This window comes from Neomonachus schauinslandi, chromosome 2 (genome assembly GCF_002201575.2).
Source record: "Neomonachus schauinslandi chromosome 2, ASM220157v2, whole genome shotgun sequence".
Taxonomy (NCBI): Eukaryota; Metazoa; Chordata; class Mammalia; order Carnivora; family Phocidae; genus Neomonachus; species Neomonachus schauinslandi.
Genome location: NC_058404.1, coordinates 134,016,142 through 134,039,190, shown reverse-complemented (window position 1 = coordinate 134,039,190; position 23,049 = coordinate 134,016,142). Strand labels below are relative to the sequence as shown.

At 34.8% G+C, this 23,049-nt stretch overlaps 1 protein-coding gene across 3 annotated transcripts in view; it reads right to left on the bottom strand.

The window, feature by feature from the left end:
* MAPK10 (mitogen-activated protein kinase 10) overlaps positions 1-23,049 on the bottom strand; it is a 324,165-nt gene that overhangs the window by 142,056 nt on the left and 159,060 nt on the right. The window contains exons 3-4 of one of the 3 annotated variants that reach the window (XM_044912681.1): positions 21,843-21,914; positions 3,912-4,081 (exon numbers count right to left, since the gene is read on the bottom strand). In XM_044912681.1, the coding sequence (XP_044768616.1) occupies positions 3,912-4,081; positions 21,843-21,908 (236 nt within the window). In that variant the 5' untranslated portion in view covers positions 21,909-21,914. Of the gene's footprint in view, positions 1-3,911; positions 4,082-21,842; positions 21,915-23,049 lie in introns of those variants that run through there. The other 2 variants (XM_044912680.1, XM_044912682.1) reach the window with 2 other exon arrangements.

Below are 23,049 nucleotides of genomic sequence, written 5' to 3'. Positions count from 1 at the left end.
GACAGTCTCTTCAACAAATGGTGTTGGGAGAATGGGACAGCCACATGCAGAAGAATGAAACTGGACCATTTCCTTACACCACACAAAAGTAGACTCAAAATGGTTGAAAGACCTAAATGTGAGACAGGAGTCCATCAAAATCCTAAAGGAGATCACAGGCAGCAACCTCTTTGACCTCAGCTGCAGCAACTTCTTCCTAGAAACATCACCAAAGGCAAAGGAAGCAAGGGCAAAATGAACTATTGGGACTTCATCAAGATAAAAAGCTTTTGCACAGCAAAAGAAACAGTCAACAAAACCAAAAGACAACCGACAGAATGGGAGAAGATATTTGCAAATGACATATCAGATAAAGGGCTAGTATCCAAAACCTATAAAGAACTTATCAAACTCAACACCCAAAGAACAAAGGATCCAATCAAGAAATGGGCAGAAGACATGAACAAACGTTTCTCCAAAGAAGACATCCAAATGGCCAACAGACACATGGAAAAGTGCTCAACATCACTCGGCATCAGGGAAATCCAAATCAAAACCTCAATGAGATACCACCTCACACCAGTCAGAATGGCTAAAATTAACAAGTCAGGAAATGACAGATGTTGGCAGGGCTGTGGAGAAAGGGGAACCTTCCTACACTGTTGTTGGGAATGCAAGCTGGTGCAGCCACTCTGGAAAACAGTATGGAGGTTCCTCAAAAAGTCGAAAATAGAGCTATCATACGACCCAGCAATTGCACTACTGGGTATTTACCCCAAAGATACAAATGTAGGAATCCAAAGGAGTACGTACACCCCGATGTTTATAGCAGCAATGTCCACAATAGCCAAGCTGTGGAAACAGCCCAGATGTCCATCGACAGATGAATGGATAAAGAAGATGTGGTATACATATACAATGGAATATTATTCAGCCATCAAAGGGAATGTCATCTTGCCATTTGTAACGATGTGGATGGAACTGGAGGGTATTATGCTGAGTGAAATAAGCCAATCAGAGAAAGACATGTATCACATGACCTCATTGATATGAGGAATTCCTAATCTCAGGAAACAAACTGAGGGTTGCTGGAGTGGTGGGGGATGGGAGAGATGGGGTGGCTGGGTGATAGACATTGGGGAGGGTATGTGCTATGGTGAGCGCTGTGAATTGTGCAAGACTGTTGAATCACAGACCTGTACTTCTGAAACAAATAATACATTATATGTTAAAAAAAGAAGAAGAAAATAGCAGGAGGGGAAAAATGAAGGGGGGGAAATCGGAGGGGGAGATGAACCATGAGAGACTATGGACTCTGAGAAACAAACTGAGGGTTCTAGAGGGGTGAGGGTTTGGGGATGGGTTAGCCTGGTGATGGGTATTAAAGAGGGCACGTTCTGCATGGAGCACTGGGTGTTATATGCAAACAATGAATCATGGAACACTACATCAAAAACTAATGATGTAATGTATGGTGATTAACATAACATAATAACAAAAAAAAGATGTAATGTGTGGTAATTAACATAACATAATAAAGTTTTTTAAAAAACAGTTATCAAAATGAAGTGAAACTTTAAAATTTATGTCCACACAAAAACCTGTACATGGATATTGAAAGCATCAAGATATTTATTTATGATTACTAAAACCTGAAATGAACCAAAATGTCCTAAAGTAGGTGAATGGATAAACTGTGGCATTACTAGACAATGAAATATTCAGTGATAAAAAGTAATGAGCTATCAATCTATGAAAAGACGTGCAAGAACCTGAAGTGCATATTACTAAGTGAAAAAAGCCAACTAAAAAGGCTACATTATATCCAACAATATAGCACACTGGAAAAGGCAAATCTATGGAAACAATAATGGGGCACCTGGGTGACTCAGTCAGTTAAGTGTCTGCCTTGAGCTTGGGTCATGATCTCCATGTCCTGGAATAGAGTCCTGCCTCAGGCTCCCTGGTGAGCGGGAAGTCTGCTTCTCCCTCTCCCTCTGCTCCTCCTCACTGCTCTTGTTCTCTCTCCCCACCCACTCTCATAAATAAATAAATAAATAAATAAATAAATAAATAAATAAATAAATATAAGTAATCTTTAAAATCTATGGAAACAGTAAAAAGATCAATGGTTGCCAGGATTTGGGAGTAAGAGGAGGGATGAACATGTGGAGTATAGAGGATTTTTAGGGCAGTGGAAATACTCTGTATGATACTATAATAATGGATACATATCATTTTACATTTGTCTAAATCCACAGAAAGTACAACACCAAGAATAAATCGTAAGGTAAACTCTGGGCTTTGGTAATTATGATGTATCAATGTAGGTTCATCATTTATAATAAATGTACCACTTTTGTGGGGGATGTTGATGATGGGGGAGGCTATGCATGTGTGGAGGTAGGAGGAATATAGAGGAATACGGAAAATCTCTGTACCTTCCTCTCAATATTGCTGTGAACCATTTTGCTCTAAAAAAAACTCTTAGAAAAATAAAAAATGAAATGAACCAGATTTTAAACTTTTTTATGAAATATAAAATGAACGTTTAAAAAAATAATGAGCACTACTACTACCACATTGCTATCATCAAAATTACATTGTATCAAATGAATGAAGAAAAGTTGTAAATAAAATGTTTTTAAATAATGTTTATTTCACCTTTAGCTCATCCTTTAAAAGTGTTCATGTTTCTAAATGGACATTACTAATGTAGCAGTAATTTATATAATAAATAAATATATTGAACTAAGTAAATATCTTCTATAAGTAAATATACATATTTATGATGCATGTGCTAAATTTTCACTTATAGGTATGAGTCATCAAGTTGAAAATTATTATGCTAATAAGTTCATACTAAATACATTTGGTGGTTACACTGCAAGTTAAAACTACATAAAATAAATGCTTATCAATTTGATATCATCACTTTTGCAAGAATTTTATGACAGGTAATCAGGTTTTGATTTGTCATCATTTCAAATTGCCACTCAAAAATGTCATAAAATAATGGTTACTAAGGGAGCCCAGAATCTTTCCATTTTGGAAACATACAACAGACATTTTTAAATACCACTTTTTCTAAAAGGTAACTGAATTTTAAATATTGATCTTTAAAAGTGACAGGAACATTTGAGATATCATTTATACTTCCTTAGAGTGCAGGGAATTCTATTTGCTTGTTATCTTAACACATGTCCCCTCATTTCTTGCTGTGAAAACATCCAAATACAATTTTCTAAATGTATTAGCAACAGCTAGAAAACCTCTGGTTTTGTTTCTCCATGGTTGTTGTGTAATGGACATTTTTGGTGAGTAGAAAGACTAGTCACCAGCAAAAGTTGTACATATTTTTAGTAAATGGGTAATGAATTACAAATAATGCTCGAAATTTTATTTTTCTTTGATAGAAAGTATTCTTCCCATCTCAAATCATGCTATTTATTTATGTTTGTGTGTGTATTTGTGGCTAGTTGACATACACAGCATTATTCCTTTTAAAAATGCAAGTGAAATAAGTCAGAGAAAGATAAATACCATATGATTCTACTCACATGTGGAATCTAAAAAGCAAAACAAAGAAACGAACAACCAAAACCCAGATTCTTAAATACAGAGAACAAACAGGTAGTTGTCAGAGGGGAGAGGTGGGTGGGGGGAATGGGTGAAATAGATAAAGGGGATTAAAAGTACAAACTTCCAGTTATAAAATAAAGAAGTCACAGAGATGAAAAGTACAACATAGGAAATAGGGTGAATAGATTGTAGTAACATTTGGTGACGGATGGTAACTACACTTATCACGATGAGCAGAGTAATGTACAGAATTGTTGAATATGTTGTAGACCTGAAACTAATAAAACACTGTATGCTAATTATACTTCAATAAATAAATAAATAAATATATATATATATATTCCACTTACCAAACTATTCCCTGAGCCCCAGAGCCAATAGGCTTCAAATTCTGGTAGCGCTTGAGAACTGTGAAGGTTGAGTCTCCGACTTCCACACTATAGAATTGGTTGTCAACTTTGCTTTTGCTCATGTTGTAATGTTTGGCAATATATGACACATCCACTTGTTTATCGAATCCCTGCAAAAAGAACAACAAAAACATGAGAAAGCGAACAACCAGAATGATAGCAAGATATAGAAAAGCCTGTTCTTTTAATGATTACTAATTCATAGTCATCTATTATCATTATATAAATGTATTTCATATAAAAAAGTATGTATTAATCCATGTAAGATAATCTAGAGTAAAAGAACTCAGAAAAATACATAGAAAAATTTGTTTTCAGTATTAAAACTATTAATAATAAAATAATCTTACATTAGATCTACATAATCTTTTCTGAAATGTTTCATTAAAACCATTTAATTATTTATGAAGCAAATATCTACCAAACATACTGGACCCATTGACTATGCTAGAAACTTCAGAGGTGATTCCTGATCATCCATTATAACAGCCAAATGAGAAAGGATAAGAGATTTTATTTATATCCCTTTCTCAGAAAGAAACGAGATACAAACTAATGTGTAGTTTTAATTTTTAATTAGGTAAATTTGAATTCAATAGTGTTGACTTCATTTGTTCTCAATAATACCAAAAATGGTAGTATCTTACATTAAACATTGAACAATTTTAGCCCAAATTAATATTATTCTAAAATGCCACATGATATCTTTTCATTCTTTGCAAGCTTAGATTTAAATATCTTGATTGTGTATCTTTTATATTTAAGAGAAGTTCTTCTACCTATTATATTTAGCAATTGAAGAATCTGTCCTTAAAATTTTGAATCATGATTTATGAATATATGTAATGTAAATATCCATTATCCATGATTATACAAACAAATAAACTTATATCGCATTTTGTGACATTAAATAGTTTCAACTCTCTAGCTAGAAAGGACCTTATAGAATATTGTCTAGCCTGTTTCTTGTGGCACACCCTGGTGGATGCCTACCCAACGGTCATTCCCTCTCCTTTTTGCTGATTTTGCTCAGGTTTTGAGCATTCTCATGTTCTGTGGGTTCATTCCCAATCCCAAAAATTGAAAATGGAATAGTCTAAATCAATGGTTCTCTTTAGAAGTGGCACTAACTCTTCCTAGACATCTGGGAGATTTGTGGGCATGTTTTGGTATACCATATGGTAGGAGATGTGGCTTGTATTTAGTTGGCTTATCAAACAATGCTGGTTGTCCTGCAATGAGTGGGACATTCATGAATAATTTCTTACACAATGAATAATTTCTTACATAACTCACGACTTTTGAGTTATGCCAAAGCTTTAATTAGTAAACAAAAGAAAACAAAAACCCTGCCTTTAGTGTTCTGAGTCCAGAATCTAAATTAAAGGATCTTTGTATGGTTTTAATACACATTGACTTCTGAAAATCTGATTCTCACATAATTTGAAAGAAGATTTAGACCTCCTTTGGCTCTGAACCTCTGGTTGGTCATAAAACCACTGTCCTTAGAAATTTTTGGCATTTCATTTCTAAATAATAATAATTAAAAAAAACTGAAATAGAAGTACAAACTAATTTGTCCCTACATGCTCTTGGAAAGGGAACCAGGCAGCACCAAGTAATATAAACAAGGAGAGTATAGTGGGTACTATATGGATGTGAGTGGCAAAACCTATGAATCTAGTGCAAGGACCTTATGACAGACTTAAAGCAGAATGCACATGACCGGCACCAGCCTATGACTAGAAGACTTATGGTGGCAGCAATCCAGTACAAATATACACAGACCTCAAAGAACAGAATGGACTAAAGATGAGGAATATAGGTTGTTTGGACAGAAGACTGAAAATTCAAGTAATTTATGAGTATAATAAGGAGAGGTCTGAAAGCCAGGAGATAGAAAGCATGGAACAGGAAATTAAATAAGATTATCAAAAAACAGGATTGGGGTGCCTGGGTGGCACAGTCGGTTGAGCATTGGATTCTTGGTTTCTGTTGAGGTCGTGATCTCAGGGTAGAGAGATTGAGCCCCACCTAGGGCTCCAAGCTCAACGGAGTCCACTTCAGACTCCCTCGGCCCTTCCCCCACCATGCACATGCTCTCTTTCTCTCTCTCAAAATAAAATATATAATCTTAAAAAACAAACAAAAACACAAAAAAACAGGGCATCGTAAATCTATTTGGGGAGACTATAACAGGATTTAGAATTTAAACAATGAGTGTGGACTACAGCAGAAACAAGAACATTAGTATTAAACAATCCTTGATTTCAAGCACAGAATCAGGAACTTCTCTCCACACCACAGTCCATTTCTATTCTAGGCTTTTTTGGTGTATCAGCAGACTAACCCTATTAAAAAGTCCTTTTTTTTTCTTCCTAACTTTGAAAGGTAAAAAAGTAACTGAAAAATTTAATAAATATAAAAACAACAAACAAACAAAAGTAACTGGAGCTAGACTACCAAAGAATTCATTGCCAGGGTTAATTTGGTATGGATGAAGTGCCTGACTTCATTTGCCGTGTTCTAATCCTTTTTTACATCCCTTAATGTTCTCATTTCTGACCACCCACAAAATTCTTAGCACACACTAGCTTAATCAAACCTACATAATCCACTTCTCATTCCCCCACTTATTCTCTTCACCTCTGAAATGCCACCTGTTCCAACTGCATATACATACCAAACATGTGTGATATTTTATGTTCCAGACCCCTGACTTCATGCTGTATCTTGGTACCACCCTACTCCTTCAGACTTGCCTGTGGCTTTTCTAGCTGTGGTCTCAGTCTTCATATTATACTTGAATCTACTAGGCTGGCCCTCCTCTTCCAACATTTTAATGTATATTCAGAGAAATCAAGAGAATTTAACAATTCACGCAACCTCTTTTTCAGACTAACCCTAAGAGATATTCTACTCAACATTTACAATCATTTAATCTAACAAATACTGATAATATACATATTATGTGCCAGATGCTGGGTTTGGCACTGGAGATACAAGAAAAAGATAAGGTCTCTGTCTAGATGGAGGCAGTCAAGTAAACAAGTAGTTAAAATATGGATGATATATTCTATAGTAGAATAAAGAAAAGGTGCTGGAAGCAAAAAGGAATAGCAACCAATTGCTTGCATTCATTCATTTTAAATTAATTCATTTACTATGTATAAAACAACTACTAGATGCCAACCGACAGGTATAAAATTGGTAATGTTTGAGAGGAGGCTTGATCAGTGTTTTCTCTGGCTAACAGTATCCCTGGACCTCCCCTCTAACTTGTTCTCAAGTGTAAATGTACACCTGGAGCACCTGAAGAGTTTGACAAAAGGCAAATCATTATCACACCACCCTGGAGATTAGGATTTAGGCCATCATCATAGGTCCTGATGATCTGAAGATTACTAGGCAATCCAGGTAATTCTGACTTGAGGATTTGAGAATCTGACTTTGAGAAAGTCAGCATTAAAGCAATCATTCTCATGGTGTGCTTCCTGGAGCATCAGCATCAGCATCACCAGGAAACCCGTTAGAAATGCAGATGCTCACTCCCATCCCAAACCTATTGAATCAGAAACTCTGTGGGTAAGGACAACAATCTGTTTCAATAAGCCCTCTAAGTATGCTGATGCATGTTGAGAACCGTACCATAGAGGGGAAGGATCACCTGAAGACTGAAATGGAACTTACACCTCTGCCTGACATATTTGAAAAGTAAAATGATTATTTCTGCAAATACATCAGGAACACATTTTGTGTCTTTATGGATTGCCAAATTCCATTGGTCATGGCACACCCAAAGTGGAAACCAGAGTCCTAGTTAGGATAAGGATTACCCCTCACCTCAGATTCAAGTATTTGAAAGAGCCCCACTGCCCCAGACTCAAGGACTTACAAAGTCTCGGTATTGAGACAGGTTAACAGTTGGCCAAGTGCTTTAATGGAGTAAGTATATCATTGCATCTCAGCAATTGTTCACACTGCTGAGCAGTGCCCAGTAATTTTTGTCAGTGCATATCTATAACAGAACTTTTCATACAGTTGGGGGGGAAGCTATATATATGGACTTGGTAGTTTGATAGAAATGGTTAAAACAATCATAGAGTTTATACCAGCAGGAAACTTTCAGTAAGAGGAGAATTCCCAGTCAAAAAGTAACAAATAAACTATTCAAATAAAATATCTAATGACTTGACACATTTTCTAAAATAAAAATTACTAGTGATCTTTTATCTCCATTTTAAAGCATATAATTTCTCACAATAACATTGAAATTATCATTATAAAGTTTGCAAATTCACACATACATACACACACACACACACACACACAAATTTCTCTTCAAGTATCCTTTTTATACCTAGCTTTGAATGTAACTTTATGTAAAATCTAAAAGTTAGAAAACACATCCTTGATAGTACCTCACATAATTGGGAAAAGGCTTTTTTTTTTTTACTTACTTATTTTTGAGAGAGAGAGAGAGGGAGAGAGCATGAGTGGGGCAGGGAGAGGCAGAGGGAGAGGGAGAGAGAGAATTCCAAGCAGTATCCACGCCTAGTGTGGAGCACGATGTGGGGCTTGATCTTATGACCCTGAGATCATGACCTGAGGCAAAATCAAGAGCTGGATGCTTAACTGACTGAGCCACCCAAGCGCCCCATGGGAAGAGGCTATTTTAATCATTAAACAGTAAGACACAGAGAGAATAGCACTGGAAATTTTCTTGGATTGATGTTGTAACCAAAAATTTGATAGCAAATATGTTGTGTTGAAAAGCTTCCCCCAGATCTCATCTGTGCCCCAAGCTTACAAATCCAAACTGAATTTCAAAAAGCTCAACATATTTAATATAGTATATTTTATCCTCAATTTCCATGTAATCTGCCTTGTTATGATTATGAAGTTCAAATATAAACTTTTCCCTATAAAATGTTCCTATGAAAGTACGCCATTAAGTATATGATAAAAAAGGGCACCTGGGTGGCTCAGTCGTTAAGCGTCTGCCTTTGGCTCAAGCCATAATCCCAGGGTCCTGGGATCGAGCCCCACATCAGGCTCCCTGCTCCTCAGGAAGCCTGCTTCTCCTTCTCCCACTCCCCCTGTTTGTGTTCCCTCTCTCCCTGTGTCTCTCTCTGTCAAATAAATAAATAAAATCTTGTAAAAAAAAAAAGTATACTATAAAAAAATTATCAATGCTAAAAAGATTTTTCTCCAGTTATATGTTTTAGCATATTTTTAGTTTAGGTCACAGAATTGATGAGCTGAACCCAAAAAGGGAAGAACCAAACTTTCACATTGGGAGGGCATGACTGGCCAATAGTGTGAGGTAGAGATTCTGAAGTTTTAAAATGGATCAGAACTACCTGAGGAGCTCGTAAAAAAAATAGATTGCCGGGCCCCACTGAAAAGTTTCTGATTCAATAGGACTAGGGTAAGGCCAAGAGTTCATATTTCTAACAAGTTCAACACTTAGAGAACCACTATTTTAGAAAATAGTAGATGTAAGAGACAGGAGACATCACCATTTAAAGAGAGCTAGTTGGAGAGGCAAAAACTGGAAACAATGCAGGTCAAAACAAGTAAACAAAAGATGTGGAATCGAAAATTTCACAGTGGCTTTCTTTGGTATCAGCACCTCATTAGCTGGCCCAGATGTCATATTCCCAGGGGAGTGTTTCCCCTCTCATAGACATAATATAGTATCCAACTAACGTTCTCTCAATTAGCTCATGAAAATAAACATTCCATCATCAATTTATATTGAATTTATACTAAAACCCAAAGGTATTCATAAATGCTCACCAAAATGGAAAGTCTCTTTCCAGAGAAGAAATTATGTTAATTATAAATAAGTAATATTATATTAAAAAATTATAAATCACCACAGTGGTAACTTATGAAAATCAATATGGTTCAAAATAATTATAAGTTTGTAACAGTCTATTCCATTATTGATTCACATTATTTTTTAAAATAACTCATTCCTCCACTGAATATTAATCTCGTGTTTAAATGAATCAATAATTATTTCTATGTGGATATAAGAGAATTTTTTTATGCAAAAATTCAAAACAAACCAATTTCCTCCCTGTCCCCCATCTGCCAAAAAGTTTTAAAGCTAAAAAGAAGCCGTTATTGCTGCTGGCAGCTTGGTAGACAGTTTGTTAGAGAGGAAGTCTGGATATAATCTGTTCTGGGAAAAGACTTCATGTTCTGCAGACCGGTAAGAAAGGGCTTTGTGTGATGAGCCCCCACCACCAGTTAGCTGCTAGCCTATAGCTATGGAATTTCAAGAAGAAAAACATCCCACATTATTGATCTTATCCTGTAGGTGTCCAAAACCTTGATTGCATTATTCTCAAATTTAATAAGCTATATGCCACAAGTACTCCCTCTCCATTTTCATTTGTGCATGACTGTCCTATGTTACTGCTAGTCCCTGAGCAGGAGACATTAAGGTTTAGAAATTTTTAGAGGTTAAGCTTCCTTAGTTACTCTTGAATGAAATAGCTGAAAATAGCACCAAGCCTGGATTAGTTCTGTACGTAACAGCTGTAAAACCTTGAGCAAGTCATTTTATTCTTTCATTCATTATTTATATTCTGATTTGTGCAGAACACCATCAAAGATACGGGAACAATAAAACCATTAAACCCAGGTTTAGGAACAGATCTCAAATAAAGCAGGCTGGGAGATGACACTTCTACCAGAAGGCTTAAGTTATGAATATCTATTGCCTTGAGCACAAAACAGTGTCATTCTTCCAAGATGAAAGAAAAAAATAATGACAACAACAACAAAACACAATGAGTGGCAAGTTTTGATACATTAATCTTATAGAATATATCATACCAGTTCACAGGAAAGATAAAATTTCTCTAGCACTTAACTTCAGGAAGAATATATTCAATAGTTCTTTATATAATAAATCTGGGAATCAAACATCAGGCAGTAGGTATAATATTTTTAATCAAAGACATAAAAATATATTTCATATGATTTATATGACATCAGCTCTCAATAATTCAAGGGGAAAAAGAAAGGTGAAGCAGTCTTAATTGTTTACTTACTAAAGGTGAACTTTGTATTCTGTTAAATACTGTATTTAACACTGACTACAGGTGAGGAAAGTGGCATACAGAGCTGTTAACTGGCTCACAGTCTTGGAACCATTAATTAGTGATGTCACTTAATATAAATTGAAGTTTATTCAACTCCAAAACATGTGCTTTTTTTTTTTTTACTAAACCATTCACTAGGTCAGCTAAAGTCATTTAGAACAATAATATGGTTTTCTTACGATAAGGTGAGCTATAGGAATAGGGCTTAGAAAAAGCAAGAGAAATGAATTAATAGAATCCCCTTCTCTTACATTTATCAATTGACACAGCCCAGAGTTTGAACTTAACTGAACATTATGTAATTCAGGGTTGAAGTAGACAGTGTTGGTGAGGGAAAGCTGGACTTACAGAACAGTCTAGAAATTCAAAGGGTCTGATTTCATTCATTTGTTAAATATATACTGATCACCTACTGTATGGCAGGCACTATCGAAGATGCTATGGATATAACATTGATCTATCTCAATAGGATAGCCAAGATAAATTCGCTACAAAATGCATCTCCAGAATATAAACTGGTCAATCTGTTGGATATTATTTTAGTATCGTCATTTGGATACTGAAAAGTATCTGCCAAAAGTGATGATTGTGCTTTTGGCACAAATGATATTGAGCTATTCATTCTCATAGTTATGACCAGCATATTGATTTGCTTCCTGATGCTACTCCAAGACTGTCATAGAAAGTCAGCAGAAACTGTGCCTCCTATTCCATTTGTTATGGCAAAAAGGCATATGTTCAACCCATTTTAAATCTGACTCAAATTATTTACATGTGAGTTTTAAAGGAGGAGATTTAAGACAACAATACTTAAGGATATTGAGGACTCAATTTTGTTCTGTCAAGAGCATATTTTCTCCATTCTGTTTCTTAAAGCATTACTCCCTAAGGAGGATTACGTCCTGAAATGTATATGACTTTTATATTGGTTGCCCAGAGGTGGATACTCTGTGGAATCAATGGCTTCTAACAAATCAATAATGAAGTAAAACTTTAGGGCTTAAATTATGTTTAACCATTATTTTCAATGACGTGAGAAAGCACATAGCAGTAATCAATAAATAGAGCCGGCCTGGCTTCTGCCTCCTGTTACTTCCATGCGAAGGAAGAAAACCAGTGCTGCTTCAATGCCTACTAGGCACCAAGCTAGTATTAGGACGAGACACTGTGCTGGGTTATCATAAATCATTTCACATAAGACTTCATATTCTCATTTTGCAATCGAGAAATCCTAGACTGAGAACTTCAGTAAAGGGCAAAAATACAGCTTTTGTCTAAGAATCCTGACTGTAAGGTCTTGGTTAAGCTTTTTACAATCTTACACTCAGTGTACTTATTTATGGAATTACAGCAATAATCTACTTCTTTTCATTAGTGAGAAGGTTAAATGAGAGAATCTATGTAAAGCTCTCAGTGTGGTATATAAGCTTATAAAAAAAAACCCTCAACAAAGTTTATTATTATTATTACTACTACTATAATTATTATTACTGAGAAGTTAGATGACATTTAAAGACACATAGCTAATTAGCAGTTTAAGAATGTTTTTAACAAAAAGCTGGCTTGAACTCTAGTGCCATCCCAAGACACTATGATATTGCTATACAGTTAATGTAGAACCAATGGGATTCAGAATAGTCAGGTGATAAAATCTTTTCCTATATTTTCGTTTGTGGCAAAAACCATATTTCATGAATATTCACGTACTCCACTACATTTCCCAGCCTTCCCCTGCGGTTCTGTTAGGGCCCTGTGACGAGTTCTGGCCCATGAACCACAGTAGAAATAGCAGGTAGTTAGCTAAATGTAGGGGCTTTTAGGGATTGTGCCATCATAATCCATCTCTTTCCACACTCTGGTGTCTTAGTTGGCACAGCCTAAGATGGCAGAAACCAAAATTCCTGAGTCACCCTTGCTAACCTGTACTAGACTTTGTATAAGAAGAAATAAACCTTTGCTCTGATAAGTCACCGAGACTTAAGGTCTATCTATTACTGCGGTATGTTTTTCATTCAACAAATATTGGTCTTACAATTGTGTCAGGCAATGTTCCAGGCACCAAGAATAGAAAGTTCCTGCCCTCAAAGAGCTTAATATTAAATTCTTCCTTATAGGATCAAACTTGGAATGCTGACTTCATTATCACAATGATCTAACCTACTAAACTAATCACACTGAAGTCTATATTTCTTATTTACCTATTTCCAGTTTGTCTACAATAAAGAAAAAAGATGTCTAAAACAGGCAATAATAAGTGATATTATAGAATTAAGACAGGAAAAATTTTCCAGGTTAATAAATAATAGTTCCTTTTTAAAGAAATTCTTTCTCAGGGTAGGAGTAAGAAGTTATATTCCCTCATAAGGAGAATAAAAAGTCATTTAGGAATCAAAATGTTTACAAGTTATCTAAATTTCACTGACTTATCAAAGATAGAGTTTATCAAATGATATATTTAAAAATGGACACTAGAACCCTGTTTCATATATACAACAAAGAGCAGTATTCTTTTTTTCTTGTATCTTTTTTAAAAATTTAAATTCAATTAATTAACATATAATGTATTATTTGTTTCAGGTGTATAGATAGGTCTGTGATTCATTAGTCTTATATAATACCCAGTACAATACCAGTTCTTAAATCAAATGATATTATGATTCTCTCATTGCACAATTACAAAAAGATCTAATCTAATCAGTACCTAAGTTTAGTAGTTCCGTGTTCTACAAAGTCTGGGTTTTCATCTCTTTGAATATGCACTTTTTTAACTGTCTTAACCTTTTTTGGAATGAGTTAGAGATGTATAGAATATATACAAACCAAATAAATATTCACATTTAGAGAAGATGAACAAAAGAAGAGTTGAATGACACATTCCAGATTAGAACTGGTTTTAGAACTCATGATCTAAGTTGACATTATTCTTCTTAACCTACTGAAAAATTCAGTCTTTGTTTATCATGCACCCCAACTTCAGATAATGCCTGTACTGAAAAGCAAAATTATCACTTAATGCATTTTCCAAAGTCTCACATAGAATTAAAATAGTGCATTTAAGGAATTAGTTGATTACTTAAGAACACTATATAGATCAAAATAGAATCCACACATTGATGCTTTTCTTGCAGAGCATGATTTACCATGCACTGAAAACCACAGATAATCTGATATTTTATACCACAAATATTTTTAAAGATGTAGGTAATAACTGCATTTAATTTGATTAATACCTCAACCATAATTGAATTTATTGTACTAAGCTACATTTACATTTAGGTTAAGATCATTCAACAAGAAGTCAAGTTCAACCTTTTTGTGCCTCAAGCAAACCAAACACATACCCACAATCAACCAATACAGGAAAGTTCATCATTATAGAACCAAATCTTAGGACCTTTACGTTTTTTTGTTAATCTTTGTATCATAACTGAATCGATTCATTAACTGAAATATTTAATAAATCATTAGAAAAAAAACCTGCCCAAGGTATAAGACACAAATATAACATTAAATTTACTCTTTTGAAATTTGTTGTAGCCATTGACACGTGTGGGCATATGGAGAAAAACTATTATCAAACATTATGAAACATTCATTCATAAAAATAGGGTAGTTAGTTATCCTGATAGTATAGCTATCTTAGTGATTTCTTTCATAACTCAAGATGTACCATGTTTTTACAGTAATGTTTGCTATGTCTTTAATAATTTACCCATGGACAGTCCATGCACTAAAGCATATATGTTGAGATTTTTTAAAAATGTATGCAAAATTAAATGCAATGTATAAAAGCAAGTATAGAAGAAAGTCAGAGTTGGGCTTCCTCGAATAACACACAGGAGACAAAACCCTTTAAAAGGAGAAACTAAGGTAAAAATTTTCTTTCCCTGTTACATGAAAAACTAAAATAATAAAGGAAAGGTTTATCAGTTAATATCTCAAAATCATAGCCATTCATTTACAAAATACCAAGAATTTCAAATATATCAATGCTTAATCTACTGATTCCCTTAAGCTGTATTTATAGGAAGTCAGTGTCTAAGTCGGTATTTTGAGGTGGCAGAAAATCTCCCCCTAAAACTAAAATATACAAATAATGCCATTTATTTCACAGACCACCAAAAATTGTTTTCAGTTTCCCTTTTAGATTACACAGATTTTCCTTTGCCTTGCCCCATCAAAATATCTTTTCCTTTGTTGCTCTATTCCTCTAATGTTGGTATAAAATTCTTCTTTCCATCTAAGATGCCCATCCAATGAAGTGTAAAAATTTTAACGAGATAGTTTCATTGTCTTTAAAACAGAAACACCATAGACCCATCAAATGAGATAAAGTTGAGCAAATCAAGTTATTTTAAATTCAGTATACCTTAAAAACAAAGAACTGTTTTTTTAAAAAACCATATAACCCTAGCATCAGGTTTAATGATATTTTTTCAAATGTCCTAGGTACTGTGATCTGAACACATCACTTTAAACTCCTAAAGATAGGTATTCTACAATTGTAGAATTTATTTATTTTCAGGTTTATAAAAAGCTCTAAAAAGTGAATGCAGCCCATAAAGTATTTACTAACATCCTGAAATTTCTAAAGATCAAAAGAGGAAAACATCTGAACACTAAAAAATAATAAATCAGAAGTGATTGAGGATTCTTAAGTTTTCATCTATTTAGAACAGCCATCATCAGTGGCTAAGAAAATTATTACATGTATACATACAGTGCTTTTATTATCCAGACATTCGAGTGATAAAATAAAATTCAATTAACTAGTTAAGTCATCTATTAATAGTTTGTCTATTTAAAAAAAACACTGTCTTAACTAGAAAAAAATTCAACATGCTTAGTCTTTGTTATCTTATCTAATAAGGTTTAAACCAAAAATAGTAAGAACTCAAAAGACACTGAAGAACAATTTGACAATAATAACTTCAAAATGAGACTATTTTTATCATATCTTCAGTAATATTTTAGACTTTATATATCACAAACATCTACTGGAATTTATACAAAAGTGTTCTTTTTTCCTACTGGGGACCAAAAGATCTTAGGCTTCTTTGCATTTAATCATAGTATGTCGGTTCTTGTTATATTTAACTGCTACTCGCTTCCGTTAAAACACTGTACACCAATAGATTTCAGAAAGTTCCTAACGGGACTAGGGAAAAACCTTCTAGTATAATAGTTGAGATTTTCAACTCCAGAATAAAACATAATTGTATTACACCTTCGATAATTAATAGTGTTGTGAAGGTTAAATGAGGTAAAGTCTTAATAAAGTCTTCTTTGATAACTATTGGGGTTTGGGTTTTTTTCTGACTCATTGTTTAGCACATAGCTGTTGCAGAGGTCTTTAACTCAAAGAGGAATAGGTTTTCAAGATTATAAGCCCAGCCACTCTCTTTCGTGCTTTAGACTAGACAGTGTGTTCTTTGAGAACAGTAACCATCTCATTCATCTTGTATCCCTAGTTTTTACAAGCTGCAGGTTTATATCATAGGTACTAAGTTAAGATGTATTGAATACATAAATCGTGGAATTAATCAGTAATCAATCAGTCAATACATAGGTATCTCCTTACATAGAAAATTTAAGGAGGCAGAAAGAGTTTCTGTGTCATAGCCAAAAAGAACCCCAGTGGGTTCAGTCTCTTTGTTTCTAGTTCTACTGACATTTATAATTCTCAATTCATTAATTTGAGCCCTCTTTGGAAATCCAATATTAAGAAATCATTTTAAATGATTCATAACCAACTCAAGCATCAGTAAACATTTAGAGAAGACAACAAATTATTAACATTGAGATAAATGTTTGGTTAACACTGATCTATGATAGCAAAATAACCAAAATGTAATTAAATCTATTAATGTACACTTATAAAATGTTAAGATATTGAGAAATTGACTTGATTTTGAAAAGCAAGTAAACAAATTTCTACTCGGGAAGTGGTGTTTCTCTATTAAATTTTTATTTATCCTCTTTTATTCAAAAGGCATTTATTGTACATTTACAGAATTAAGGTAGATTTCTGGACTTGGAAATTCAAGATGAGGATACCCTGGTCCTGCCCCCAAGGTGGTTAGTCACCATGGAGAGGGGAAAAACATAAACCTGTACAACTAATGGTAATGTACATCAGGATGTGATAAATGCTATAGATACCCATGGACATGCGTGTGGTTTCCAACATGCATTTTTGTGTGTATATATTCCTTGTTTAAAATCCTGACTCATCTGTTCAGTACAACAGAGTTCCAAAAATAGCACTTTTTACAGATTTTTTTTTAATTTGGAAAAGTGAAATTAAACAGCTCTGTAATTCTCTGTTCAATTGAGAAAGGAAAGCTAAGAAGGCTTACCTGTTTCACAGGGGGATCCAGAGTGTTTGCACTTTCAATTCCCTGTCAGTCTATATTTTTGTAAAGGATTCATACCAGTCCAAACTAAAGATTATTCTTCTATTGTCTAACATTACACAGATAAATTTCTCCCCAGAATATAATGAGAGACCTCTTGCTTGCAAAAGCTGCTTGTTGGAATATTTAAAAAAAATTTAATAGGAGTAGTTAAAAAATTCAATGACTCCCATGTTCTTCAAGTAATTCAACTAAAAAATAAAATCAACACTACTACAAATAATGTACATATTTCCTGTTTATAAAGAACTAGCTGGGCAAGTTTGTTCTTTATATTTTCTGTAACTTCTTATTTATAACAAATGAAAAAATTGGAAATATGACATAATATAAAAAGCCACAGATTAAGACTCAAGAGACCTGGAAACTGAATATACTTGATCACTTGTCTTTGCGCATTGTCTCTCTGGCAAGAAGTTGGGAGCAACCTAACCCTGCTGTGATCAGGGTAAACACCATAGCATACTAAGAACATGTGAGATGTCTCATGAAATAAGAAGCTTCCAAAAAACATAGTTTGAAAGTGAACCCCAGTCGATAACTCTGCTCTAAAAATGAATACACTCTTTTCTCTAAATTGCTAGAGCAGTAAATCAGGCGTAGAGCTACAGAAAAGAAAAATAAATAAATAAACATTATCAAGTAAAAATTCTACAGGGAAAGTAAATAAAATGCTCTGAGTCATGACCAGCAACATTCTGCTTGCTATAATATTTTTAGATTTTTTTAAACTTATAGAATATGCATGTATCTAGATACCAAAAGCTCATAGTAAGCAAAAAAAAATTCAGAGTCATTAATAAAGTTCATGCTTCACTTCTCTTCACTCCTTTGCTTTCAAAGAAGTCTTGCTAGAAATAGACATTTTGCATCTGTACCCAAATGTTGGGAGCTGATTTAAAAAAAAAAAATAACTTCAACCTACAAAAAGACTCTGGATTAAAAAATACAGTGTAAGTTTTAAGATCTTTTTTATTGATAATTTTTGAAGTTCAGATTTAATCTTGAGGTATGTAAAACATGAATTAGTTTTTTGTTTGGTTGTGGTTTGTTTTGTAAGTGTTAGTGCCCATAGTAAGCGGATAGGCTCATGGCAGCTAATGAAATAGCACACAGTCACATCGCTCGCAAGTGGTAGGGCCCAGATATTCTACCCAGAAATTCAGTCCTGCTCCTTTCAACCAAAGCACAGTCACAGGTGCAACTGATTACCTAAACCAAATATATATCATTCATTGATTCATTACGCAAATACTCAGTGATTGCCCACGCCCTGCCGTGTGCAAAAGAGAGAAAATTCCAATAGTGTGCTGGGTAAATGCTCAACAACTGCAGGGAGGGAGGAGACTTATTGTAGTAATTGTTTATTTACATAATGTACATGCTCCTATAATAACAGACTTCCATTTACCAACCTTACATCACTGAACTTTGAGTTGGGGGGAGAGATGCACAATCAACTCTTGTGAGCCTGTGTGAGTTGGCTCCTGCCCATGTGAAAAATGCATTGTAGTAGAGAGAGAGAAGCAACATACTAGTCACATATATGGTATATCAGCTACCAAAAAGTGTTAACGGAGGGAAAAAAAAGCAAGGCTGACAAGTTGGGTAGGCAGCGTAGGTAGGAAGGGGCAATATTAAATAGGGCAGTCAAGAAAGATTCCCTAAAAAATGACATTTGAGCAAAGCCCTGACAGTGGTGGAGGAGTGGACCAAGAGGACAATAAAGGAAGAGCATTTCAGGGAGGGGGACCTCTAGGTGGCTACATGGTAAAGGCTTGGGTATTTAAGAATTTTAGTTTTTACCATAAGTGAAATGGGAAGACGTTGAAAGGTTTTTCTGTTTTGTTTTGGTTTTAGCCAAGGAGTGACATGATCTCACTTATACTTTTCAAAATATTACTCTTGATGATGTTTGAGAGTAAACCATTTAGGAGTGAGCAAATGTGGAAACTCTGGTAATAATCCAGGCAAGAGGTAACAGTAGGTTGGATCAAAGTGGTAGTGGAGGGGTGCTTGGGTGGTTCAGTCGTTAAGCATCTGCCTTCAGCTCAGGTCATGATCCCAGAGTCCTAGGATCGAGCCCCGCATCAGGCTCCCTGCTTGGCTTGGTGGGGAGCCTGCTTCTCCTTCTGCCTGCTGCTCCCCCTGCTTGTGCTCTCTTGCTCTCTCTGTCAAATAAATAAAATATTTTTAAAAAACACACACACAAAGTGGTAGTGGAGAGAATGTTGGGAAGTGGTGAGATTTCAGATATATTTTGAATGTAGAGACAACAGTATTTGCTGACAAATTGAATGTGAAGTGTTGCCCAAAAGATGATTCCAAAGATTTTGTTCTAAGCAACTGGGAAAGGTGAATTTAGCATTTACTGAATTAGAACAGAGTATTTTGGAGGAAAGATCAGGAATTTGGCTTGGTGTATGCAGAGTTTGATATGCCTGTTAGACATCTAAGCAGAGAGGTAGAATAAGTAGCTGGGCATGGTCTGGCTTTGGGGAGAGATTTGGGTTGGAGATATAACTATGGAAGTAGTCAAGATACTGATAATACTTAAAACAGGGACTCAATTGGAGCACCAGAAGAATGAATGTAAATTTATTTAAAATATATTCAGCTATTTAATAAACACATATTCCAGCACTGTTCTCATTGCTCTGCAAGTATTAACTCATTTAATTCTCATGACCCTAGAAGGTAGATACCATTATTTTCCTCTTTTTACAAATTTAGAAACTAATGCACAGAGCAGTTAAGTAACTTGCCCAAGGCACAAACAAGTATACGGCTAATAAGTGACAGACTAACAAAGCTGTCCAGTTCCAGAATTACTTTTTTTTAAGATTTTATTTATTTATTTGACAGAGAGAGACACAGCGAGAGAGGGAACACAAGCAGGGGGAGTGGGAGAGGGAGAAGCAGGCTTCCCGCTGAGCAGGGAGCCCAACGCGGGGCTCAATCCCAGCACCCCGGGATCATGACCTGAGCGGAAGGCAGGCGCTTAACGACTGAGCCACCCAGGTGCCCTTAGTTGCAGAATTCTTATTACAGAAGAGAAGTTATTTAAATGCCTGAGGCTTCCAGCACTATGACATTTAGAGGTCAGGGAACTGAGGCAGATCAGATCAGTAAATCCTACTCATAGCATGTAACACATTTTACTCTCCCTTGGAAATTCTACTTATGCTTAGAGAGAGTAGATTTACCAATGTTTGTTTCCCTTTATATTTTTTCACATTTTCTGTAACAAGCACATATTACTTCCAGAAACAGAAAAGAGTGTTTTAAAATAATAGAAGGTACAGAGTTGTTTTTTAAACCTTGTTTCAAAGGATGCATATCACACTCCCTGCTTACAGCACAGCTCAATGAGAAAATAACAGTGAAAATCATTACAGAAAAGCTGAATTGCTTTTTGCTTGGAGCATGAATAAAGTTACTATAATTTATTATCCAAAGGATAATCCGGAGAGTGAAGGGGAGCACTATTAATTATACCGTAACAACAGGCTGAAGTTAGGATTACCCTAAACATAACCTGTAGTAGGAATAAGCAGCCCAGCTAGCCTCTTTCTTAAGAATAGAATATGAATGAATATAGGAGAGCAGACTCTTATCTGGTCCATGCACACTACCTTCTTACTATGGTTCGTTGTAGGCTAAATATACCTTTGTTTGCTGTTATTGTTGTTTACCCTTTTACTAACTACCGGTTAGCACCGGGCATCAAAAAAACTGAGCACGCCTGGCATGGTACTATCTGTGGGTATTGGAGATCTGCTACAGAAGGCTCATCGGTCCTTATGATGAGAAACAATAATACGGACTTCAGCTATTTTGATGATTCAAGCCACATTTCAAGTATTAGGAAAGACATATTAATGGCATTAAGTATAAATAAAATCTAGTAAGAAATCACTTTACCCAGTGATTAATTTATAATCATTAAAAAGAATCATTTTCATTCCCATTCTAACTTAAGTGAACTGGGAAAGAAAAAACATTTAACTATCCATTTCTATTTACATTAACTTGATGTGGAACATATGCAAGATGAAATGGCAAAATAGAAATACAAGGGGGGGTGCCTGGGTGGCTCAGTCGTTAAAGCGTCTGCCTTCGGCTCAGGTCATGATCTCAGGGTCCTGGGATCGAGCCCCGCATCGGGCTCCCTGCTCCGCAGGAAGCCTGCTTCTTCCTCTCCCCCTCCCCCTGCTTGTGTTCCCTCTCTGGCTGTGTCTCTCTCTGTCAAATAAATAAATAAAATCTTTAAAAAAAAAAAAGAAATACAAGGGAATATACTGTACCTTGTTTTACCTGTAAGGAACACACACCTGACAAAAGGCAATTTTCACATCCAAGGTTGGTTCACTGCAGTAGTACAATAAATGGAGGCTCATAAATACCTATAGAAAAAGGGGGGGGGGGGCATGAATTTCCAAATCACCTAATTGTTCATTATTTAATAGTATAAACTTTAATATAATTTGAATTAAACACAAGGTGTCATGCATAACATATATTCAGCATAATCTGTATCCTGACTAGTGACAGGTACTTTTCATAAATCATAAACACTAAATAATAAAATAAGGTAAAATGTCCTATTTTTATCATGATTAATACCACCACAATCATAAAGATTAGATATAAGGAATCGGATATACTTAATAAGTTAAAGTTTAGAACATCCTATTATACAGGACTTTCAGTTCTAGGCATCTAACTTTAAAAATCTCAAACATATGCTCAAGAGCATATATATAAGGATGTTTATCATAGAATAAAGGGACTTTTAAATAAACTGTAATGGATAATAGAATTATATACAGGACATGGAATAATTGAATTCAAACTTAAGGATCAGCATAGATAAATTTTTCAAACATGATGTTGAGTGGAGAAAAAGCAAGTTGCAAAGGGGTATGAAGGTCATTGTATTATTAACATAAAATTTTTACATAGACAAAATTATGTATATTGCTTTGTTATACAATCATAAAACCAAGACTAAAAAAAAATGGCACTATGTTAACATCAATTTAATCTTGGTAGTTAAGTACAAAGATTTCAATTATATTATTTTCCATATGTTTGAAATATTTTATAATTTTGCAAAGGAGAGGATAAAATCAACAATTTTTAAAGGAGAGGATAAAATCATGTAATGGTGGTAATGCCAAATTAGGTATTGTGTTAATCTGAGTATGATGAAGCAGCATCAGAGAAAACCGACTGAAACATTTTTCAGTTCAGTTAGGCACACTTTACTGAATGTTTATTGTATGCAAGACACAATTCTGTGAGTTAAACAATTTTAAAACCACAATTGACACAAGACTTCTGTTTCTGACAATATGAATGATTAGGTATCTTGAAAACCACTCTTAGTGTAAAACTCCTAAAAAAAGTTAGATGAAATATACAAAATATATTTTTTAATGCATAACCAAACTGCTGAAAGAAAGAAAGGAAGGAAGGAAGAAAGGAAGAAAAGAAAGAAAGAAAGAAAGAAAGAAAGAAAGAAAGAAAGAAAGAAAG